Source organism: Nuphar pumila, chromosome 2 (genome assembly GCF_984573655.1).
Source record: "Nuphar pumila chromosome 2, dmNupPumi1.hap1.1, whole genome shotgun sequence".
Taxonomy (NCBI): Eukaryota; Viridiplantae; Streptophyta; class Magnoliopsida; order Nymphaeales; family Nymphaeaceae; genus Nuphar; species Nuphar pumila.
Window position 1 is genome coordinate 113,799,067 of NC_143250.1, and position 25,211 is coordinate 113,824,277.

At 42.4% G+C, this 25,211-nt stretch overlaps 2 protein-coding genes across 6 annotated transcripts in view; both read left to right on the plus strand.

Moving 5' to 3' along the window:
• Positions 1-25,211, plus strand: part of LOC149846802 (methionine aminopeptidase 1D, chloroplastic/mitochondrial-like) — a 159,869-nt gene that overhangs the window by 27,659 nt on the left and 106,999 nt on the right. The window lies entirely within an intron of this gene.
• On the plus strand, positions 776-24,154 carry LOC149846803 (uncharacterized). The gene is made up of 5 exons (XM_089997129.1): positions 776-901; positions 1,801-3,687; positions 5,939-6,224; positions 22,783-22,861; positions 23,822-24,154. Exons 2-5 carry the CDS (start codon positions 2,049-2,051, stop codon positions 24,152-24,154), a joined length of 2,337 nt encoding a protein of 778 aa, XP_089853255.1. The 5' UTR covers positions 776-901; positions 1,801-2,048.

Genomic DNA, 25,211 nt, shown 5'->3' on the forward strand with positions numbered 1-25,211 from the left:
TCTGTACCGGATCGGATCAAGATCCAAACATAGAGTGTTGTAATTTGTTTGTTATTAAAGGGTATTTTTGTACCTTAAAAGTATGTATTAGTTAAATACTCATACCCTAATACAATGAGAACACGCTGAACACTTTAACGTGTTATTTTTCTGCAGCCTCTTTCCCAATATCGTGTTTCTCCTTTCTTGCACAGGTGAACGTGGAGATCATCCTATTTTAACATGGTATAATAGTGTTAAAACTGGGTCTGTGATTGTTTTTCCAGAAGGAATGATCAAGGAGATGATCTGATTTTTCCAAACCCGATTTATGCATCTTCTTCCTCTTTTCTTTTCTGTTTCAAATCTGGTAAGAACGTCCCAACCCCGATTTCTGTGTCTTCTTCCTCTTTTCTTTTCTGTTTCAGATCTGGTAAGAACGTCAACACCTTCTTTCCTCTTCTTCAGATTTATTTATGCGTCTTCTTCCTCCTCCTTCTCTGTTTCAGTTCTGGTGAGATTTATTTTCTTCTTCAGATCTGAATCTCTAGAGATTCAGAATCAGTTAATCTATCCGAAAAGAGAGACTGCCGCCCTATGTCACAGGGACTCGGCAAAACAGGTGCCGCACCCGCGTCGACGCGACGCGACGCGGGATCGCGTGCGGGTGCGGCACCGGGTGCGGTCAACACGACCCTGGGTGCGGTCAACGCACCCAGGGTCATTTTTGTCCAAATTTTTGGGCGAAATTTTTTTCCCCCACCCCGATGAAAAGGAGGAGGATTAGGGCAAAAAATTTTTTTTGCCCTAATCTCTCCTCTCTCTCCCCCTGAGCTCGAGCTCTCCCATCGCCGCCCCAGCTCCGCCGCCCCCAGCTCCGCCTCCCAGACTCCTCCTCTCGGCTCCTCCTCTCGGCTCGCAGGTATGTCTCTCGTCTTCTTGGGTCGGCTGGGGAGGGGCCGAGCACCCCCCCCCCCCCTCTCTCGGTCTCTTGTTGGGTCGGCAGGGGAGGGGCTGAGCCTCCCCTGCTCCCTCATTTTTCGGCACAGGAGGGGCCGAGCCCCTCCCCCATCCTTTTTTTTTTTTGGGTCGACAGGGGAGGGGCCGAGCCCCTCCCCCATCTTTTTTTTTTTTGGGTCGACAGGGGAGGGGCCGAGCCCCTCCCCCATCTTTTTTTTTTTGGGTCGACAGGGGAGGGGCCGAGCCCCTCCCCCATCATTTTTTTTTTGGGTCGACAGGGGAGGGGTCGAGCCCCTCCCCCATCAGTTTTTTTTTTTTGGGTCGACAGGGGAGGGGCCGAGCCCCTCCCCCATCAGTTTTTTTTTTTTTTTTGGGTCGACAGGGGAAGGGCCGAGCCCCTCCCCCATCTTTTTTTTTTTTGGGTCGACAGGGGAGGGGCCGAGCCCCTCCCCCATCTTTTTTTTTTTTGGGTCGACAGGGGAGGGGCCGAGCCCCTCCCCCATCAGTTTTTTTTTTGGGTCGACAGGGGAGGGGCCGAGCCCCTCCCCCATCTTTTTTTTTTTTGGGTCGACAGGGGAGGGGCCGAGCCCCTCCCCCATCAGCTTTTTTTTTTTTGGGTTGACAGGGGAGGGGCCGAGCCCCTCCCCCATCTGTTTTTTTTTTTTTTGGGGGTCGACAGGGGAGGGGTTGAGCCCCTCCCCCATCTTTTTTTTTTTGGGGTCGACAGGGGAGGGGCCGAGCCCCTCCCCCATCAGTTTTTTTTTTTGGGGTCGACAGGGGAGGGGCTGAGCCCCTCCCCCATCTGTTTTTTTTTTTTGAATTGAATTGAAAATTGTAATGTATTTTTTTTTGTGTTTTCAGGATAAAAATGACGGATAAAGGGAAAGGACTTGCGTCATCCTCATCCCAACATGTGAGTTCTGCTGCTAGTTTTGCTGATAGTTGCAGTGGGATTGATGATGTGGGGCCACTATGGATACATGTAGATAAACTTGCAAAAACTGGAGAAGGAGGTGGTGGGAACAAAAGATTTCGATGCAAGCTCTGCGAAAAAGATTTTGTTGGGTCTTGCACAAGAGTGAAGGCTCATTTGTTGAAGATACCAGGACATGGCATTTCAGCTTGCAGAAAAGTTGATGAGTCAATGCGAAGGCAATACAAGAAAATACAAGAAGAATATGAGAAGAGAAAGGCAATGGCCGATTCTTCTGCAGTCAGTGTGCCATTTGCAAGCCATCAAGAAGATGCTGAAAAAAAAAAGAAAAGTCAATCTAGGAGGTAGAGGAACGATACAAGCAGCATTCAATACATATGGAAGAGAAGAATTGGATAGAAAAGTTGGGAGGTATTTTTATTCTGGTTCACTCCCATTTAATGCGGCTAGAAATCCTTATTGGAAGGATTTAGTAACATCCTTGGCAAATTGTAATTTGAGTGGTTATGTGCCTCCAAGTTCAGAAAAAATACGAACCACACTTCTTGCAGAAGAGAGGGCAAACGTGGAGAGGTTGCTAGAAATTAAAAAATATTCATGGGAGCAAAATGGAGTTTCCATTGTGTCTGATGGATGGACAGATATTCAAAGGCGTCCATTAATCAATTTCATTGCTTGTTCGCTTAGTGGCCCAATATTCTTGAAAGCAGTTGATGCATCTGGGGAATATAAAAATGCAGAGTATTTGAAGGGATTGTTTATAGAAGTGATAAAAGAAGTGGGTGATCAGAAAGTGGTACAAATCATTACAGACAACGCTCCGGTTTGTAAAAGTGCAGCGTTGAGTTTGGAGAGTGAGTACCCTCATATTTTTTGGACTCCCTGTGTAGCACACAGCTTAAATCTAGCCCTAAAGAGCATATGCAACCCCAAAGAAGAAGAAAATTCACAAGCATATGCTTTATGTTCATGGATTGAAGATTTAGAAAGAAATGTCAAAAACATTAGGAATTTTGTTGTTAACCACCATCGTGCTAATGCTATATTTAATAGGCATTCTGATTTGAAATTGTTGAAGGTCGCTGAAACACGTTTTGCGTCCATCATTGTGATGATGAAGAGGATTAAAAGAGTGAAGAATGCTTTGATTAACATGGTGACTGATGAAAATTGGACATTCTATCGTGTTGATGATGATATGAAGGCTCAAGAAATTAAGAAATTCATTCTTGATGATGAGTTTTGGGACAGAGTGGTATACTTCCTTCAATTTACGCAACCTATTTGGGAAATGTTAAGAGAAGTTGATAAGGATGAGCCCATGCTTCACAGAGTTTATGAAATGTGGGATAATATGATTGAAAAAATACAAGCTATAGTTTTCATGCATGAAGAAAAAAATCCTGCATTGGATGATTCAGATTTTTTTAATCATATTCATTCAATTTTAGTCAGAAGATGGGATAAGAGCAACACTCCTTTGCATTGCATGGCACATTCTCTTAATCCAAAATATTATGCAAATAAGTGGCGGGCTGGTGGTATTGGTCGTGTCCCTCCAAATTTAGACCCAGAGCTATCAAGACATAGAAATATGTGTATGACAAGACTTTTTCCAGAAGCACATCTTCTACATCAAGTCACACAAGAGTTTGGAAAATTTTCATCTTCGAGATTATATGCACCGACATTATTCGCGAGAGAAGAAGATAATATAGATCCTATCACATGGTGGTCAACATTTGGATCGGAAACACCTCTTCTGCAACGTCTTGCATTAAGATTGCTATCGCAGCCTGCTAGTTCATCTTGTTGTGAAAGAAATTGGAGCACATATTCTCAAATCTACAACATGAAGATAAATAAACTCACCAGCAAGCGTGCAGAGGATTTAGTATATGTTCATTCAAATCTTCGATTACTTTCGCGAAGCAATGATGAATACAGGTACTAATTTGCTCTCTTAGTTATTTGATTATTTCTTAGTTTTCATTTAAATATACTTGTATTGTATTTATCATTTTCAAATTGGGTTTATAATGCAGACAAGGAACATCCAAATTTTGGGATGTAAACCCAGAAGAGTGTGACTTCGAGGGAGAACATGAATTCAACGTAACAAACATGGATTTAGCTGAGCCCAGTATTCCTTCTAATGATGCATTTGATGATGAAGAAGAAAATTATTAGCATCCATTACTTCATCAGGAGATACTTTGGTATGTAATTTAGTTCTTTTATGCATACTTATTTGATTGATATTTAGGTCGATTTATGTAATTGCTTTACTTATTTGATTGATAATTTGATATTTAGGTAATTTGATATTTAGGTTGATATACTACATGCATGATAAATCATATTATGAGTTTATGACAATGTTTACTGTTAAATGTTAAAACTGTTAAAACTTCAAAATTATATATATATATATATAATTTTTTTTTTACATTTTTGCCCCTGCCGCACCCCCGCACCCGGGTTTTTTGGAAGTGCCGAATCCCCGCACCCGCACCCGCACCCGCTCCCGCACCCGCACCCATGTGACATAGCTGCCGCCTACCTACATTCCTTTTTTCTTAAACCAAAGGGGTTCTCGTTTTGGGTCTCTCGACGTCGTTTTGGGTTTCTCGACGTGAAGAGACATCGATCAGTTTCTGGCAGACGACCAGAATCCTCTACTTGCTGAAATTAATGTTTGTGGCTTTTCAGTTTGCATAATCTTTATCTCGAAATACTCGTATTCCTGTTTTTCATGTTTTTACTTAATCTGGAACCATTTTATGTTGATATTCAGTTTTTTTTCTCACTGTCGATCTGAACAATATACTCTCTGAAATTAATATTTCTACTGTCTCAGTCTGCAATATCTTTTATCTTGAAGTGTTCATATTCTTGTTTCGCGTTTCCACTTAATCTGGAACTGATTTAATGTTGATATTCAGTTAGTTGATCAGTTTTTTTTTTATCATACCCGAATATAATATATCTGTCATACTTAAAAAAAAGGACAAAATATTTGAGTAACTGAGTTCTTTGTGAGTTAAAAAATTTGGTCCAGAAATTTTTTCTTGAAAATTTTCTTTCTTCTTCCCTTTTCACAATATCTTCCAATGGACTCAACTTTCCCACAGTCAGGCCTTTCCTCTAACTTTCTTAGCCAATTAGTTTCTGAAAAGTTGAATAATTTCAATTTCTTGACCTGGAAAAGGCAGATTGTTCCTTTTCTAAGGAGTCAGGATCTCTCTGGTCATCTGGATGGATCAGTCTCACCCCCTTCAGAGTTCACTTCGTAGGAAAAGAAGGACAATAAAGGGGTGCAATCAATTGTTCTTCTCAAAAATCCAGATTATGTTGCTTGGGTGAAAAGAGATCAAGCATTAGTGGCATACATCACCTCAACAAAAAATAAGAGTGCATTATGTTGCTTTTCAATTCAGTCAATAAGAGAGCTTCAAGGCCCTTTGAGATCATATGTTTTGATGTCCGGGGTCCTGCCCCAATCGCTTCTATTTCCGGCAGTAAATATTACTTTATTTTCATTGATAGTTATTCACGCTATACTTGAATATTTTTTATGAAACACAAATCAGAAGTTTTTGGATTGTTTCAAAAATTTCATTCCTTTGTCAGAAATCATTTCTCTACAAACATTCTCAATTTCTAATGTGATGGAGGAGGTGAATTCTCTTCTAGTGATTTTGTTAGTTTCCTTCAGCATAATGGGATAAAGAGGAGTGTCTTGCCTACATACACCTCAACAAAATGGGATTGCTGATAGGAAGCATCGACATATTGTTGAGAGTGCAATGAGCATGATGCATGGAAGTAATCTCCCTATCACTCTATGGACAAAAGATTTTTACTCCACAGTCCATGTGATAAATCGGCTGCCCATGACCATTTTAGAAAATAGATCACCATTTTTCTCCCTATTTGGCATTCATCCCGAATATCATGAATTACGTGTGTTTAGATCTGTTTGCTATGTTCACGTTGACGGTTCATTGAGACATAAGTTTCAGGACAAAGCCTTAAAGTGCAGGTTCTTGGAATATGCTGAAGACTACAAGGGGTATAGGTGCTATGATTCATTGAGCAAACGTGTCAAAATATCGAGAAATGTCATTTTTGATGAGATGAATTTTGACAATCAACATGCTACTCCAAGCCTTCATGTTGCTACTCCAAGCCCCAGTGTTGAGGTGTACTATCCATGGTTAAATTCAGAACTCTTCTCCAATACTAGGGATGATTTCCCTACAGGTTGTAGTCAGGAAGAGGTATATGAGGAATCAGCAGATGCCTCTCAACCAGAAGAGGTTACCACACAAAACTTGGAGCCAGTAAGGTATAAGGGTGTTGTCTCCACTCAGCGCGAGAAAGACCCCTCATCCATCCCTTGCACAGATATTGGTCCTTCTACTTCCGCTCCACAGATGTTGGACGTCAAAAGATGCACCCAGACCCGACATTCGCTTGACAGATGGGTAAGCTATAAAAAATTTTCTTTGGATTTTCAACTGTTCCTAACGTCCATAAATAAAGAGGATGAGCCTCTCACATTCTATCAAGCTGCGAGTTCCAAAAGATGGATCGAAGCGATGAATGAAGAAATGGAAGCCTTACATGAATGTGGTACATAGGAAGTTGTGCCTAGACCACTAAATAGAAATGTGGTTGGGTCGAAGTGGGTGTACAAGATTAAATATAAACCATATGGGAGCATTGAAAGGTATAAAGCTAGACTTGTAGCCAAAGGGTTCACACAAGAACAAGGACAGGACTTTGATGAAACCTTCAGTCCTATTGTTAAGATGGGGACCATTCGTATTGTGTCGAGTCTAGCCATTGAACATGGATGGACATTGAGTCAACTAGATGTAAAAAATATCTTTTTACATGGAGACTTAAAAGAGAAAGTTTATATAGAACAACCCACTGGGTACGCAGACCAAGATGCCAATCAGTATGTATGCAAGTTGAAAAGAGCACTCTATGGATTGAAACAAGCTTCTCGGTCATGGTTCGAGAGTTTTTCACTGGAAATACAGAAGCACGGTTTCTCTTGGTCTCTTCTAGATCACTCATTATTCTTTCACAATGAACGAGATGTCACCACTCTTCTATTGATATACGTAGATGATATTATTATCACAGGGAACTGCAAAGGTCATATTGAGGAAGTAAAGAAGTTTTTAAATCAGAGATTCAAAATGAAAGATCTGCGGTATTTTCTTGGGGTGGAAGTTGATAAGACGTGTGATACCCTTACCCTTACTCAACACAAATACACAATGGATATTCTTAGTAGGGCATGCATGAAAGATTGTAAGCCAGTAGCAACTCCAAGTATCATCCATCAGAAACTGAGTTCTAAAGAAAGAGATTTATATGAGGATCCTACTAGGTAATCGCAGCATAGTTGACATGTTGCAATACCTAACTTTTACTAGACCCAACATAGTGTATTCGGTTAATAAGGTATCTCAAATTATGCATGAACCTCATACACCGCACATGGAGGCAGTTAAACGAATACTACGATATCTAAAAGGTACAATTGGTGATGGGCTGGTGTACAGGAAAAGTGAATCAAATCAAGGTCGCCATGAAATCATTATTTATGCTGATGCTGACGATCAGTATCTGGTTATTGTAGTTTCATTGGGTCGAACATGGTCTCTTGGAGTAGTAGAAAGCAAAAGTCGGTTGCTAGGTCGAGTACAGAGGTTGAATATAGATCGATAGTTGCTGCCACTGCTGAGGCTATATAGATAAGACATCTCCTAACAGAGATGGGAGAATCGATTGCTCGATCTCTTCTGTTGTGTGATAATCAAAGTGCCATCAATATGTCTTTTAACCCCATCTATCATAGTCGAGCCAAGCATATTGAGATAGATCAACATTTTGTCAGGAAAAAGGTTAAAGAAAAGGAGATTGAGCATATGTTTGTGCGAACTGAAGAGCAAGTTGCAGATATTTTCACCAAAGGGCTGACAAAGGACAAATTCTGGTTTCTGAAAGACAAGTTGTTCATGGTTCAAGACCATGCACAACTTGAGGGAGGCTGAAAAGAAGTTGTTATTGGGTCTGTGTAGGACCGGACCCGACTTGTGTACCGGATTGGATTAAGATCCAAACATAGAGTGTTGTAATTCTGTTTGTTATTAAAGGGTATTTTTGTACCCTAAAAGTATGTATTAGTTAAATACTCATACCCTAATACAATGAGAACACGCTGAATACTTTATCGTATTATTTTTCTGCAGCCTCTTTCCCAATACCGTGTTTCTCCTTTCTTGCACAGGTGAACGTGGAGATCATCCTATTTTAACAGGGTGGACATATATTTGGAATTTTTATTTTCGGCATAAGAATACAACTTCAAGGGCCGTGTTCTGCAAATTTTTATATACTTAGAAATGATTGTTTCTTGCATATCAGTACAAGAAGCATTTGCTTGGTCCAACATTTTACTATACTGCAAAGTGCTATATTGCTGGTAGCAGTGGTAGTACCTGCTTATGTTATCGTGTAAAATTTTTTATTTCGCCTGATAGAGCAGTGTTGGCATGCTTATATTGTTGTGGAAAATTTTGGTTTCTTCTTATAAAGCCGTGGTAGTACATGCTTAAGTTATGGGTAATTCTTTTGATTTTCATCAGATTCATCGATGTCTGAGCATACTTAAGTTCTATTTATCTCTTTTGATATTCCTCGGATTAACCGTGTTAAAACTGCCAATGGGTTGGCGTGTTTTGTTGAAGAAACCAAGAAAGGAGTAAGGGGAGAGAACAGAGACTTCTTTGAGGAATCGGCAGCCACTCTATTTTCTTAATGGCTGCACTAAATCACTATTAAGTTTAATAGGGTTACAACTCTTTTACATGGACAAAACCGCCCTATATTAGTAATACATATTACATAAAACATACACGTGATATGGATCCTCTACCGGATCCATATCCGATCCATATTCTAATACCCTCCCTCAAGTTGTGCATGGGAGTGAACCATGTGCAACTTGTTCTTCAGATACCAAAAACGATTACTTGTGAGACCTTTTATGAACATATCAACGACTTGGTCTTCTGAAGTCACATAAACCGGTTCAATCTCTTTGTCTGTTATCTTTTGTCTGATGAAATATTGGTCAATCTCAATATGCTTAGTTTGACTGTGATGAACAGGATTGAACGCAATTTGTATAGCAATTCTATTATCACACATAAGAGTCGAACTTGAGATATTCTCTCCCATCTCTGTAAGTAGATGTCTAATCCAGGTCACTTCTGTTGTGGTAGCTGCCATAGATCTATACTCTGCCTCTGTGCTAGATCTTGCCACAACATTCTGTTTTCTGCTACTCCATGAGACAAGATTTCTTTCGATAAAAATACAGTATCCTGAAACAAACCTCTCATCTGGGTCCCCTGCCCAGTCTGCATCTGTATAGGCCAATATGTCATGTTTTGGTGTCCCCCATGAGGATTGTACATATGTGACTCCATCACCCATCGTGCCTTTTAGGTAACGAAGAATACGTTTGACGACATCCATGTGACCAGTCTTCGGTTCATGCATGAACTGAGATACTTGATTTACAGAATATACAATGTCTGGTCTAGTAAAAGTAAGATACTGTAACATGCCTACTAAACTGCGATACTTGCTTGCATCAGGATATAACTCACCATCACAAATACTGAGCTTTTGATTGACAACACTAGGTGTAGACAGAGGTTTGCAATCTGTCATTTCTGCTTTGGCCAGAAGATCAAGAGTGTATTTGTGTTGAGTTAATGACATTTTTCCATCCTGTCTGTCCACCTCTGCACCACAAAAATATCTCAGTTCCCCAAGATCTTTTATCTTGAACCGCATACTTAGCAAATCTTTAATTCGTTGAATATGGTCTGGAGCATTACCAGTGATCACGATATTATCAACATATATAAGTAAGAAAACCATAGTGGTTCCATCCCTGTATATAAATAGAGAATAATCTAGTTGGGAACGAAAGAAACCGTGGTTCTGAATCTCTAAGGAGAAGCTTTCAAACCATGACCTGGAGGCTTGCTTTAAACCATACAAAGCTCTGGTTAATTTGCATACATATTCTTTTGGGTCTCCCTCTGCATAACTGTAATGCTCCAAATTTCAAACTTGCGAACCTTTTTAGAAAAACAAGCAAGAGACTAGAAATATCTCTTTCCTTCAGAGTTTGTTTATGAAATCAGCGGAAGATTGTTCTTTTGTTAAATCAGAAGGCAAGTTGACAACTTTGGGCACGTTAGCTAAAGAACCAAAACTCACAAAATTCGGGTATCCTAAGGAAAATCCGATACAAACCCATAGCGTTCAGGACGCGAGCTAAGAGCAGGAAGAAGAAGTCTTGAAGCCATCTTGCAATCGTGCCATTGCCCGTAGTGTACCTAATCATCACCTGTACCCATAGAATGAGTTAGTTTCGCGAAAAACTAGTAGGTGCACAAGAGAGATTACAGGAAACTGAATTAAGTACATTTAATTCAGTAGGTTACGCAGTTTAAAGCAAATATGCAATTAAACAGGTAAGCAGTGCACGACAAGTAAGCAGTGCAAACGGTAAGTAAGCAGTGCAAATGCATACGTAATGCAAGCGAGTAAGTAAGCAGTGCGACTGACAAAGGCAGCATACGATCCATTTGATCGTAAGCTGTGAACTACCACGCAACAAGCTTGGTCTCATTCCTAGAACGGGGTCTCTGCATTGAATCAGTATCAGAACATCGTTTGTCGCTCTCATTACTTCTAACAAACGCTTTGTCCTGAACAACCTTAATCTATTCTCATCTCTCAAGGCATTACGCGGCCAACTGTCATTGGTTATGACTCACTAAGGCGTCATACTTTCTCAGAAAAGCCCACCCTTCCGTAGGAGGTCCAAAACATTATCACTATCTCAAATCGCTAACGATATGATTCTCACACCTGAGTCATGCATGTAATCATGCTAAAACAGAAAGCCGAAACTATGAATTCATAGTTGGCTATCACAAACAATCTCAGAAGATCATCACAGCTCACCACAACTTTTTATGGTAAGCAAAAACACAAGATCCACATCGGATCGCTCGGCTCGAGAGATACGATCTGACAAGGAATTACTGCCCTAGAGGGTATACCTGGTTTTGGACCATACACTTCCTCACGGGAGTTCACCGTCTTTGCGGCTACCCGTTCGTGGACAGTGTACATCCTCACAGAGATTCTACCGCTCTAGCCGGATTACCCGATCTGGGAAATGTACAACCTCACAAGGGATTCCGCCCTAGATGGTATACCTGGTCTTGGACCATACACTTCCTCACAGGAGTTCACTATCTTTGCGGCTACCCGTTCGTGGACAGTGTACATCCTCACAGAGAATCTCCCACTCTAGCCGGGTCACCTGGTCTTGATCATACATACCCCCACAGCGAAACCTTTGGGAAGCCGGTCCCCAACAAATGCCATATCCAATGAAAATCATTGTGATACACACATCAACACAAATGACCGCTCTCAGGGTCGATAGCCACTAATACAAACAACAAGATCAACGCCGGATCACCTGGTCTGGGAAATGTATAACCTCACAAGGAATTTCGCCCTAGATGGTATACCTGGTCTTGGACCATACACTTCCTCACAGGAGTTCACCGTCTTTGTGGCTACCCGTTTGTGGACAGTGTACATCCTCACAGAGAATCTACCACTCTAGTCGGGTACCTGGTCTTGATCATACACACCCTCGCAGATAATCCTTTGAAGATCAGGTCATCGACAGATACCATACTCAGTGATACACGCATCTATACAATCGACTGCTCCGAACAATTGACCGCTCCTGGGGTCAGTAGCCATAAATATGGGCACAAACATGTATATCAGCAATTTGCATCGTATCACTTCACATAATAAAACAAAACACACGATCACCCATTCTTCCAATAAGGTTCCATGAACCATAAACATATTATCGCATACTTCCAACATTTATTATCACGTGGCATAACAATCACATCACACAAAAGCATATAATCCTACGCATCGTATGATTGCCACAAGGAATATTGTAATCCTCAAATAGGACCTCAAAGCATGCGTAAACGACACATGAGAACACGCAGATATGGCAATCCAGTTGATTCTATAGGCGAAGAGTAACTAACTCTATCTGAGAGCCAAACAAAACAACTGAATAAGACAAGCACTCGTAAAACATACAACAACAACAACAACAACTACGCCTTCATCCCAAAACAATTGGGGTCAGCGATATGAACCAAAAAAGAAATTCATTTTGGGTCTTCCACATGAATCCTTTTCCTCCAATCATTTCTATCCAACGCCATGTCCTCGGTGAGGTTCAAAGCATTCATATCCTTTCCTATCATCTCCATCCAAGTCTTCCTAGGCCTACCCCGACCTCTTTTAACTAATATATTTTCCCATTTCTCCAACCTTCTAACTGGAGCATCATTAGGCCTTCGCCGAATATGTCCAAACCACCGTAAACGATTCAAGACACTCGTAAAACATACAATTACCATAAAATGGCTCAGTTCATCAACAAGTAATTAAATTAATCGTAAGGCATAAACCATTGCATCACAAGCCATTCATAAGCAATCATACGACAACAGTTATATCACAATATGTAAGCAGCTTATAAGACAAGCGGCCACATCAATCCTAGTTGCCACCAATTCGTAGATTACGAGTTGTATTCAATCACATCAATCATAAGAGATGCAAGCCAACAAGTGCTACGCTACAATAAGCACCAAACAGTTCGACCACAGTCACATGCTAATATGTAGCAACTGGCATAATGCTATTATTATAAGCATTTAACTAGTACGAGAAGCTCCTTATTACTCCGCAAAGAACTGCATAAGCAGTTTAACCAACTAGAGTAATGCCTTGACAGGCGTGCACGGCTCAACGAGTAGCATACTGAACTACCGAGCAAGCAAACGATCGACCAGTGTGAACAGACTTTATGTTTCGATATTACTGGTCTGCGGGTACGCGCAGGCAAAACGTAGAAACAAATGAGACTAATTCGGGCGTCTGTTATTCTATGTCTTTTCAATAACCCGAATAGCTAGTTGAGTCCGTTCCAAAGGGGACGACTTTAGCCGAGAGAGGATTCCCCAGAGGCTGAAAAGCAGTGCCACGGATGCATCCAACTTCTGCAGAAGTGTTGAGCTAACTAATGTAGCCCCTTTTCCCTTAACTCCAATGGCTGGGGAGGCCGGATCATTGCCCGTGGGGTGGTTGTTAACAACCTGTCCATTTGAGTTTTGTACCGCTCTGTCCTCTCCCTTGACAGAACAACTAGAAGCGAATGGGTGCGTTAGGGGTTGCTTAACTAACGACCCATCCTATGCTGTGGTCTTTAAACCACTCGAGCATCTTGCCTGTGAAGGCGAATGTGAGGCCATTTATGTGATTACAGCATTGTACATTTAGCATTGTTCGAGGTCGCACGACCGTCTCATCCGATCATCGCAGTACTAGACGTATCGTGCACGACTACAAGTACTCTAGGATGAAGGGGGTATAGCTTCTCAATAGAAGCCTCAACAGGAGTGTTTCACAAAGATGTAAAGTTTATCAACTTTACTTTATCTTTTGAAACAACAGTACCTTGTGCCAACATTATACATATGATTATCTCGAATCTTATCCGCTATCGGGGTATCTACATGTCTCGCATGACTCGATACCGGCCTCGATAGACAGGATACGGGTTTCTCAACAGAACATCCGCTAAGAAGTTCGCTCGAACCCCCAATTCGGGATCACCCGAGATATGCCAAAAAGGCAAGTAGAACCAGCCAATCACATCCTTCCAAATGCTTCGATTTGGGGCAGTCTTTGATGCTTTTGCGCAGCTCCCTAAAATCTCAAGTCGACTCTGCAGGACTGCGCACAAAAAGAGCCAGGATCCTTGCGAGGTATCCCTCTCCTTGGACGAGGATGTGTCGCTCGCTCCCGACTGAACTCTTGTCGCAAGAGGAAGAGTGGTAAATGCCCCTTGCATCCTCCACGAGAATGCCTTTAAGGCATACGCAAAGAGCAAGAACCTGCATGTCATCTACAATAGCAAGGCAATACCAACACATATGCAAAAGCAAGAGCCTAGGCGCAAAGCGCGACGACAAGGTAAAGGCGGTAAGCAGAAGTGCAACGCAAAACCTCGATGCAATGCGCGACGGTAAGTAAAAGTTGTAAGCAGGAGTACAACGCGAAACCACGACGCGATGCGCGACGACAAGTAAAAGCTGTAAGGAGGAGTACAACTCGAAACCTCGACGCGGTGCACGACGGTAAGGTAAAAGACAAGGATCGCGAAACCACGTCCTTGAGTTAAATGCATACTCGTATAAATATATATGATATATATATGCATATATATTTATTTAATTGTCTTTCTTAGTTAATTGAACTCAATTCAATTGTCCAAGTCTTCTGTGTAATCTTCCCCTACCTTGAGGGGTGACGGTCCTCATATGCCAGCTGCGTAGGTAAGCACGAGCTCAAGCTATGAAGAGCGAGCAGGATCCACCATTCAACCTGTGATGCTAAAAAGGTTAGCATGCCAAAATACATATGAGAAGAGGGTCCGGTAAGACCTGCAGTAGTACCGGACCCCGATACGAGGGTAGGCAGGGAACTCAACTCCCTGCAGAATACAGAAGAGCAACAGAGGTAGCAAGATCAAGGTAGAGGGGCGAAACCCCCTACCGAAAAACAAACAAGGTGCAGGGGGCAACGGTCCCCGCCAACCTTGAAGAAATGCGATGACCCTTACTGTCGAAGAACAGATGCAGACGACCGGGGGCGTCGCCCCTGTCGACAAAGGACAGGCAGGGCTCCAGCCCCTGCCGACCTACCAGAAACGACAGGCAGGGGCTTTAGCCCCTGCCTATCCAAAAGTTTCAGGTGACAGGGTCGATGCCCCTATCGTCCTGTCAAAAGACGATTGGTAGGGGCCACAGCCCCTACCGGCCAAAGGTAACAGAGAGAGAGAGAGAGAGAGAGAGAGAGAGAGAGAGAGAGAGAGAGAGAGAGAGGGGCTGGAAACCCCTGCCAGTCGATCAACGACAGGCGGCAGGGGGGCATCACCCCCTACCAACCAGTCGGACACAGGCGACAAGAGGCATCGCCCCTGCCAGCCTGCCGACTGAAAAGGAGGAGAGAAGAAGAAGATGATGGTGCAGGGAGGGGGCTTACCTCTCCCCTGACCAAAAGAGGCAGTAGGGAGGGCTCGACCCTCCCCTGCCGTAATGAGACACAGGGAGCAGGGAGGAGGGGATCGATCCCTCCCCTGACGTAACAGAAGCAGGAAGGGGTCATGCCCCTCCCCTGCCGAACAGAGAGAACAGAGAGGAGGGGGGGCGAGCCCCTCCTCTGCCGTAACAGGAGGCAGGGGGGAGGGCTCGGCTCCTCCCCTGCCGTGACAGAGGGAACAAAGAGGAACGGGGGGCCAGCCCCTCCTCTGCCGTAACAGGAGGCAGGGAGGAGGGCTCGGCCCCTCCCCTGTCGTGACAGAGGGAACAGAGAGGAGGGGGGGCGAGCCCCTCCTCTGCCGTAACATGAGGCAGGGAGGAGGGGCTCGGCCCCTCCTGTAAAACCCAAGTTTTTGTCAAAAAAAAAAACTTTCGGACCCGGGTCGGATCCGATCCAGACCCGTAACCCATTAGGGTTACAAATCGTTATCGCGAGGGTTTTAAACCCTCGCCTTTTTTTTCTTTCCCTTGTAGCCGCTCTGTTTCCCTCCTCTCATTTCTCCCTGGAAAAAAAGAAACCCCGCTGGGGTTTCCCGATTCATACCTCCACTCGGGCCCCTTTAAGAGGCCGTATGAGGGGAAAGAGGGCACATGCGCCTCTTTCCTCCTCTCCCTCCCGATCGCCCTCCTCCTCTCTCTCTCACTCTCCCTCGTCTTCCTTGATTTGTCGGAGCTAGCCCAAGTAAACCTCCCGTCCGACGTGCTCCGAACACCACCGACTCCCTGCGGGCGACTGCGACCACAACGCCATCCTCACCCTCTCTCTGTGTTCACCCGCTCTCCCCTTCTGATCGACCTCCGAGCTTCGACCTACGATCCATCGTCGGTGACGCCGACCATGTCGGCCCCTTCTCAGGTAACTCTCTCTCTCCCTTCGTTGTTCCTCTTCTTCTTCTTCTTTCGACAGGGGTGACGCCGCTGTCGCCTGAGATTTTTGGCAGACAGGGCGACGCCATGCCTTCCCTTGGTCTGGCAGGGGCTTTGCCCTTGCCGATTTCCTTTTCGCTCGCCCTCTGACAGGCCGGCAGAGACCGGACCCCTGTCGCCTGGGCCTTCTTTCGATAGGTTGGCAGGGGCCGAGCCCTTGCTGCCTTCGGTTCCTTTGACAGGCCGACAGGGCTATGGCCCTGTCGTATCTTTTCGGCAGATCGACAGGGGCCAAGCCCCTGTCGCCTGGGTTCCTTGTAGGATAGCAGGGGCCAAGCCCTTGCCGCCTTTACCTTCTCGGCAGGGGCTTCACCCTTGCCCTTTGTGTCTTTCCCGGCAGACAGGGGCAAGGCCTCTGTCGCCTTTGGTTTGGTCGGCAGGGGTGATGCACTGCCCCTCTCTGTCTCCCTCTTTTGTTTCGGCCGGCAGGGGCGATGCCCCTGCTGTCGTTGGGATTCCTTCGACAGGGGCTTTGCCCCTGCCCCTTCTTTTTCCTCGATAGACAGGGGTTCGCCCCTTGTCTCTGCCCTTTTTCCCCCTCTTCGGATGTGTTAGCCAGGGGCTTCACCCCTGCCTCCTCGTAGTTTGCTCAGGCAGGGGCCTCACCCCTGCCGTTTGAATCTTCTGTCTGGCAGGGTAGTCGCCTTGCCTCTCGGTTCTTGTCAGGCAGGGACTACCGTTCCCAGGTTTCGTCAGGCAGGGGTGAAGCCCCTGCCATTTCTAGATTTCTGGCATATCCTCTGCCCCTTATCTTTCTTTCATTCTGTTTTTACTATACTAACAGTTTACTTCTCTCAACTTGCACAACAGAGCTTGTTCGTGCCCCACAACTCGAGTTGTCATCACTTACGTTCAGAGACGATCGAAACCTCACAACTTCCCAAGGTAGGGGAAAGTTGCGCAAAAATGGCAGTAGATGAACTGAATTAAGTTGAAATAATTAATAGTCATTCTAGAGATGCCTAATCGTACTTTATTTCCTTTCTGTACTTCTCTGCTTTGCGTATTTAACTGCCTACACGCTTATTGGTTGAGATATGGTTTCGTACCTTATGCATTATTTGCATATTTACATATTTACTTGCTTGTTTAGATATTTGATCGATGTACAAATTTGTACCTCGTGCATTTTAGTTATACATCTTTCGCTCGAGGTGTAATTTTTGCATATCGAGTATTGCTTAGTACTTTGCTATCACGCTATAATGTTCCCATGCTCACAGTTATTGTATACAAGTCGATGCAGCCTTTTATATATCCTGTTTTTTGTTAATTTTCGAAGGATGCGAGTTGCGCAACAGTTCCTCCTGAAAGGATGCGAGTTTTCAGATGCACCATTTTGTAAAAGCGAAAATTGGAAGTCTTGCAGGTTGCGAAAGTGCAACTAAGTTTTTTCAAGGCAATACTTTCGAATAAAATGTTTTATAACTCTAATTTGATATTTTAATATGATTCAGAAACTCTGAAAAGGGTCACAACTTATCAAGGGTGCAACCTTGCAATGCAAGCTTGAAGGTTTTGGGAGTTTCAATATATATCAAGCAAGTCTCTCAAATTGCCGTGTCTTTGGAGAACGGAAGCTAGACCCGCAACGATCTCCTGCATGCAATGTTGTATCGTCACTTCAAAAGAGTGATTCAAGGCAAATCTCATATAGTGCAACATGCCATTATGTTAATATAAATTAAAAGACTTGATCTTATGAAACAAAGTAATTATTGTATCACTTCTCTTATAAAGGATAAATGTTGGGGTTTCTTTTGAGAAACCGTTTCTCCTTTTTATCGTAGTTGTACCTTTTAATAGGTATGGCCGTACCTTTGGACAGGTGCGTCACATTGGTGTTACGATGATCGGATGAGAGGTATATGGTAACCTCGAAACGTGTTTTGGCACCTTGTTGCAATCATGTAATGTTGATGATCGCCTAACAGGCAAGAGGCTCGTGAGGGTCTAAAGGACCAGAGCATGACAAATATGAAATTGAATGATTATACTGTGTACTTTTACAAAGCAGATGTGTTGGGGATTTCATATGAGAAATCCATTCCCCTCTCATCGTGATTGTACTTTTGAACATGTACGTTGTGTATTACGATGAGTAGGATGAGGGGTCCATGTTTACCTCGAACGTGCAATGGCGCGTATAACATACATAATAGTGACGGTTTCGCCTTCACAGGCAAGATGCTCGAGTGGGTCGAAAGACCAGAGCATGTAGAACGTGGCGGCGGTTAAGAAACCTCAGTCGTGCTCGTTCGACATGGTTCGTCAAGAGAGAGGATCGATGGTACAAAACTCCGATGGACAGGTCCTTTAATGGCAGTTACGGGCAAAAGACTCGGATTCCCCAGTCATCGGAGTTAGGGAAAATGGACTACAAATGGTAGCTTACAGTTGGATGCATCCACAGACCACCTATGCCTTTGGGGATTTACTCTCTTTGTCACTGGCCATCCCCTTAGGAGCCATCCGAGTTATCTAAAACACATAGCATAATAAACCCCTGGATTGGTCTCGACTGTTTCTATGTTTCGTGCCTTGCGCGTACCCGCCTGGCCAGCTAATATCGAAACATAAGATAAACTATTCACATTATTGAAATATGCACGTTGGTTGTAGCGTTACACTAGTTCCTTGTTTGTAATAACTGGCTGCTCGTGCTAGTTAAATGCTTATGATAATAGCATTATGCTAGTTGCAATATGACACTTGTGATATGCTTTACTACTTAGTCAAACTATCCTGGCTTGTCAATGTGATTGCTTACAGCTCGTAACCTACGAACTGTTTATAACTAAGACTAATGGAGTTGCCCGTCTTATTAGTTGCTTACAACTTCTGGTTAGTATTACTATTGTTGTATGATTGCTTACCCAGTGCAACTTATAGACTGTTTGTCGTGCAATTTCTTGCACCTTATGAGTGAGGTAGTTACTTGCCGTAAAATTTTGTAAACCTTTAATTGCTTGCACATTCAAATATTCATGTTAGAAATGCTTACTCATTTACATAGTCTATTGCACCTGCCAAATATAACTCATAATTTGTTTTAATTGCTTATTTCAGTTCTATATTGACTCTCTTGTGCACCTACCAGTTTTTTATGAAACTGACCCATTGATGGGCAGGTGATGTACAGGTGATACAGCTTGCGATGACACGATGACGTGATGAGATCAAGATGAAGCTCTTTCCCTGACGTTTCGCTCCTGAGGATATGTTAGTAAATTTGGTATAAAGTGTCTTTAAAAAAATTCTCTTTTTATTAAACCTTGAGTTACTAAAGCTGTTATACTAAACTTCTTTTTGGTTTTAATAAATATAATGAGTTGCAAATCTGATGTACACATTCTCAATTATTGAAATTGCATTATGAAACCATTTGATTTCAATGGTTATGCGAAATTCGACAAAAGAAAGTTTACGTTGTAATGCGCTCAAGGTCGATTGACTTGTTTTGAAAAAACATCATTTTCCGCTGAAGTACTATTTAAACTCTGATAATCGTATGATTTCAAAGCTTTATAAAACTATTCTAAAAGTTACAAGTCATGGATTTTTGGGGCGTTACACCTCCCCTGCCGTGACAGAGGGAATAGAGAGGAGGGGGGCGAGCCCCTCCTCTGTCATAACAGACCAATCGGCAAGGGCTTTTGCCCCTGTCAGTCAACGAAAGGAAGAAGAAAAGAAAAAGGGGGAGAAAAGTAGGAGGCGGCGTACCAGGGGTCGCCGACGTCGGTGTCGGCCGCAGCGACAGCGATGGCGGCGGAGGGCTCTGAGCTGGGTCGCCGGTGGCGGCAGCAAACGAGCGAGAGAGAGAGAGCTTAGTGAGAGAGACGAGAGACAATGAGGGAGATGAGAGACAGTGATGGAGAGAGAGAGAGATTTCAGAGAGAGAGAGTCGGGAGAGCGTAGAAGAAAGGGGGGGGGTTTGAGAACCTCCCTCATCCTTGCCTCGTGACCTTAGAAGGCACGGGAGAGGCAGTCGGGGTGCCCGACTGCCTGTCCCCCCCTTTGGATCCGGGTCGGGTCAAAATCTGGATCCGACCCGATCCAAACATTTTTTTTAAGGTTGTTACAATAACCTTGAGGCTACTCCATCTAGACCTCTTCTTTTAAATCCCCATGAAGGAATGCATTTTTAACATCAAGTTGACTAAGGGTCCACCCATGTTCAATTGTCAGGCCAAGTATAATACGAATAGTTCTCATTTTCACCACTGGGCTGGATGTCTCATCATAATCTTGACTGTATTCTTGAGTAAAACCTTTGGCAACAAGACGTGCCTTGTATCGTTCAATGCTAGCATCCGGTTTATATTTAATCTTATATACCCATTTTGAACCAACAACATTTTTATCTGGGGGACAATCAAAACTATCTCCCATGTTTGACACTCATGAAGTGTCTCGATCTCCTCATTCATCGCTTCAATCCATTTGTTAGATTGAATAGCTTGACGAAAACCAAGTGGTTCCTCGTGTTTTTCAATCTTGGATAGAAAGATCTGAAAATCCATAGAAAAGTTATCATAACTCACCTATTTTTCAATAGGGTGCCTTATCCTGCCTGATCTTCTTGGTGCCTCTCTGTTATTGGACAATGCCACCTGTTCTCCAGCAGGTACATCTGTTTGCTCTCTGAGTCTCTTGGTATAAACATTTTCTTTGTATCTCAGACATTCTGTTTCTGATACCTCATCTGAAACCGTCTCATGTATGCTTTCAGGAGCCAAAGTAGTATGTTCTGCAACATGTGAAATAAGTTCAGCACTGATATGTTCACGATTGTGATCTGCTTTATTTTTCAGAAAACTATTTTCATCAAAAATAACATTTCTGGAGATTTTGATCTTCTTATTGGCAGGATCATAGCACCTGTAACCCTTGTGTTCATCTGCATAACCTACAAATTGGCATATAGAGGCTTTGTCCTAAAATTTGGTTTTCATGAATTTATCAACATGTACATAACATGTGCATCAAAAAACTCGTAGCTCATCATAATCAGGATGTACACCAAAGAGAACATAATAGGGAGATTGATTTTCAAGAATAGGCATAGGAAGACGATTTATCACATGAGTGGCAGTATGAAAAGCTTCTATCCAAAGACTAATAGGCAAGTTACAATCATGCATCATACTCATTGCACTTTCCACAATGTGTCTGTGTTTACGTTCAGCAATTCCATTTTGTTGTGGAGTGTACGGGCAAGAAACTCTACGATGTATCCCATTATCTTGGAGAAAATCTAAAAATTCTTTGGAAGAATACTCACCACCTCCATCACATTGAAGAATCTGAATATTTTGGGAGAATTGAGTTTTAATGTAGGCATGAAAGTGACAAAATAAAGAAGACCTCTGATTTGTGTTTCATAAACAATATCCAGGTAAAGTGAGAGAAACTGTCAATAAAGGATACATAATATTTACTTCCAGAAGAAGAAGGATTGGGGGCTGGGCCCCAAACATCAGAACATATTATCTCAAAAGGCATGGAAGCTCTTTTATTTATTTGATGAAAAGGAAGTACATGACTTTTGCAGACCTAATAACTGGGACACATTTTATCCTTCAATAAAGGTGAAACAGACTCTGAAAGAAAACCATTGGACATTAATTTTTCAATAAAGACTTTACTATAATGACCAAGACGAGAATGTCAAAGATCTGGCTTATTACATTTAGATAAACTTAGAACACTTTTAGAGACACGATCAGACTTGGGCTTCAGGACACTGGAGGCTGGATCTTCATTGAAGATATACATGTCTCCACGTCGCTCTCCTTTAGCGAACATCTCCTTCGTTTGAAGATCCTTGACAAAGACAAAAGTAAGAGTAAATTCCACAGATGAATTGGTAGAATCAACAAGCTTAGAAATAGAGATAATGTTTTTCTTTATGTTTGGTGCATGGACAACATTAGATAAAGAAATGAATGAAGACTCGGACAAAGAGATGAGGACGTTGCGTACGCTTGAAATAGGGTGGTGAGTCCCATCTCCAGTTACAATATTAGATTTACCAAAATATGGGGTCAAAGTAGAGAACTTACCTGCATTGCCGGTGACATGGCCTGTTGTCCCAAAGTCTACATACCATATTCCATCATCATTCTATTTCAGGTTCAAGTTGGCCATAGCAGACAAGAGAAGATCCTTGGCATAATCACTGACCCGAAAGGTACCCGCAGTTCCTGATGTAGCAACATTTTTATTGTTTTGTATTCTATTACGATTTTGGGGTTTGAACCAACAATTAGCTTTGATATGACCACATTTGTTGCACTAGTAGCATGTGGGAACACTCTTTGAAAGACCGACAGTGAAATTTGGCGTAGGTAGCAACCCACGTCCACCCTGGATTTGTGCTCCTCTTATTAAATGTTGTCAAATAGGTTGGACCCGTTTGGGTCGGCGGGTCGGATCCAGACTCGAACTGCATATTGCGTGTTTGATGTCCTTGTGTCATTCTTGTAATATTGTATTTACTTCAAAACTGTTTTGTAACCTGTGGTGTATAAATATTAACTATTAGGTCACGTATCATTAAGTGAAATACGTGAGCCTATTGCAACTGATAACTCTCTGTTGTTTCTCTCTTCCTCTATCTTCTTTTCTTCTTTATTTCTCCTGTTGCAGATCAGCTCAGGTGGAGACTCAAGATTTAACATGGTATCAGAGCAGCGTCAGATCTAGGGCTTGGTATTGCTTCCAAAAGGTATGAACATAGAGATCACTGTCTACTTTTAATCAGGAAATACCCCTCCATTGTTCTTGGCTTTTCTTCTCTAGTGAAATCTGGGTTACTGTATTGTCTCCTTAACAAAATTTGTTCTCTCTTTAAACCTATTCTGGGTTGGTCGTGTCCTCGTTTGAAACATCTGTTCTCTCTTTAAACCTATTCTGGGCTGGTCGTGTCCTCGTCTGAAACATGTCCTCTTCTTTAAAATCTATTCTTCCTTCAAATCGGATGCAACAAGTAACATCCTTTCTTCCAAATCGTTACCTAAATAAACGTGTTTCCATGAATCAACAGTTTGCAGACCATTTGCTGTGATTCTTTATCTTAGAATCACGATTTCTTTGATTTTTATTTTTCTTATTCTCTTATCTGAAAACTGATTGTTGATAAATATGAAAACACAATTTTATCGTGATCCTTGTATAATGATATTTTCTTAAAGGTCTATTAGTGCTAATCAAACATGGTGTGTTCAAATGATCCAGTTCATGAACATTGAAGTTCATCGCAATATTCACGTGATATGATCCCGATTATCAAAAAAAAAGGAGAGGGATAAATTCAAATTCGGTTGTAACAGGTCCTCTTAGTTCTCTCTTTGAGTACTTTCTCTTCAAATTTGCGTACCCCGTAATTATGGATTCCTCTTCAACTCAGTCTGGTCTGTCCTCAAACTTTCTTAGCCAGCTTGTCTCTGAGAAATTAAACAATTCAAATTTCCTGACTTGGAAGAGACAAATAGCTTCCTTTATTAGGAGCCAAGATCTCTTTGGTCATCTGGATGGATCCATTCCAGCCCCACCAGAGTTCATCGCAAATGAGGAAACAGACGCACAAGGAGCTGCATCTACTAAACTTGTTCGAAATCTGGATTATGTTGCTTGAATGAAGAAAGATCAGGCATTAATTGCATACATCACTTCTACCTTATCTCAGGAAGTGCTAGTTGCTATTCCCGATGACTGCACCACGATGGAATTGTGGAACAGGTTGACACAGACATATTCTCAGATATCTGAAGCCAGAGTTTTGTTTCTCAAGCGTGAATTCCATCGTCTCAAAAGGGCAACCTATCGAATCATGGAATATTTGAACAAGATAAAAACCATTACAGATCAACTCGCCATCATTGGATGTGAAGTGTCGGACAAGGATAAAGTACAACAGACGCTGAATGGTTTGGGCCCAGATTATCATGTCTTGGTGACATCATTGTTGTGTTTGCCCATTCTTCCCATATTTGAGGACCTCCGGGCAAAAGTTTTATAGTACGAAATGTCGTTGAAAGGTATTGCTGAAGATTTTGGTGCTCAATCTGATTCCCAAGATGTTTTGGCTACTGGGCTCTCTTTTGGTCGTAATCGTGGAGGAAATAGTTTCAGAGGAGGAAGAGGTCGTGGCAGATTTGCTGGTCCAGGTTTGCTTCCTACACCCAATATGTCGTTCAATTCCAATACGAGGAACCAAAATCAAAGAGTTGTTCCAACATATTACCTGTGTAATAAAAAGGGACATATTAAAGCAAATTGCTGGTTTAATCCTCAAAATAAAGGAAAGTCGCAAAACACTGAAAGCAAGAAGGAAGATAATGTTACCAAAACCGATGGAGAGGTAAAACAACTTCTACTGACAGCATTGTCTGGGTTGCACTTGAAGCAGAATGATCAAGGACTGTGGTATGTTGATTCAGGAGCAGCGACCCATGTTATGGGGGATGTTGCTAAGCTCTCAAGCTCGATTTCTTATTTTGGTAAAAATAGTAGTCACTGGAGATGGCTCTCACCATCATATTTCTCACATTAGAGATGCAATCATTCCCTTGTCAAAATCATCCCTCAGTTTGTCAAATGTTGTCCATGCTCCTAACATAAAAAAAAATATTATTTCTGTGTCTAAACTTATTGATAATAAACATGCTTATGTTGAATTTACTCCATCTTCTGTGCGTGTCAAGGATCTTCGAATGAGAGAGACATTCGCTGAAGGGGAGCGACAAGGAAATATGTACATCTTCAAGGAAGACCCATTTGCGCATACCAGTTCTGTCTTGAAGCCACCATTGAAGTCTAAGTCTTTTCAGTCTGAGTTATCTGTGTCAGGTCCTGAGTTTGTTTTTAGTCTTTCCAAATGTAATAAGTCAAGTCTTTGGCATGACCGTCTTGGTCACTGCAGTCATTCATTTCTTGATAAACTTGTTTCAAGAAACTTGATTCCTAAATCGAGTTTAACACTTGATGAAAATAATAAAAAGTGCTCTAGTTGTCAAATACGTAAGAGTCATGTACTTCCTTTTGATTCTATAAATAAAAGAGCTTCAAGGCCTTTT

Bases quoted from the DNA above. Each gene is read 5' to 3' on its own strand.
- LOC149846803 (XM_089997129.1), top strand. From the start codon at position 2,049: ATGGCATTTCAGCTTGCAGAAAAGTTGATGAGTCAATGCGAAGGCAAT. The intron at 3,688-5,938 runs GTGAAAGAAATT...AATATGCTGAAG, and splicing joins GCCTGCTAGTTCATCTTGTT to ACTACAAGGGGTATAGGTGC. The intron at 6,225-22,782 runs GTATAAGGGTGT...CTCCTGTTGCAG, and splicing joins CAAAACTTGGAGCCAGTAAG to ATCAGCTCAGGTGGAGACTC.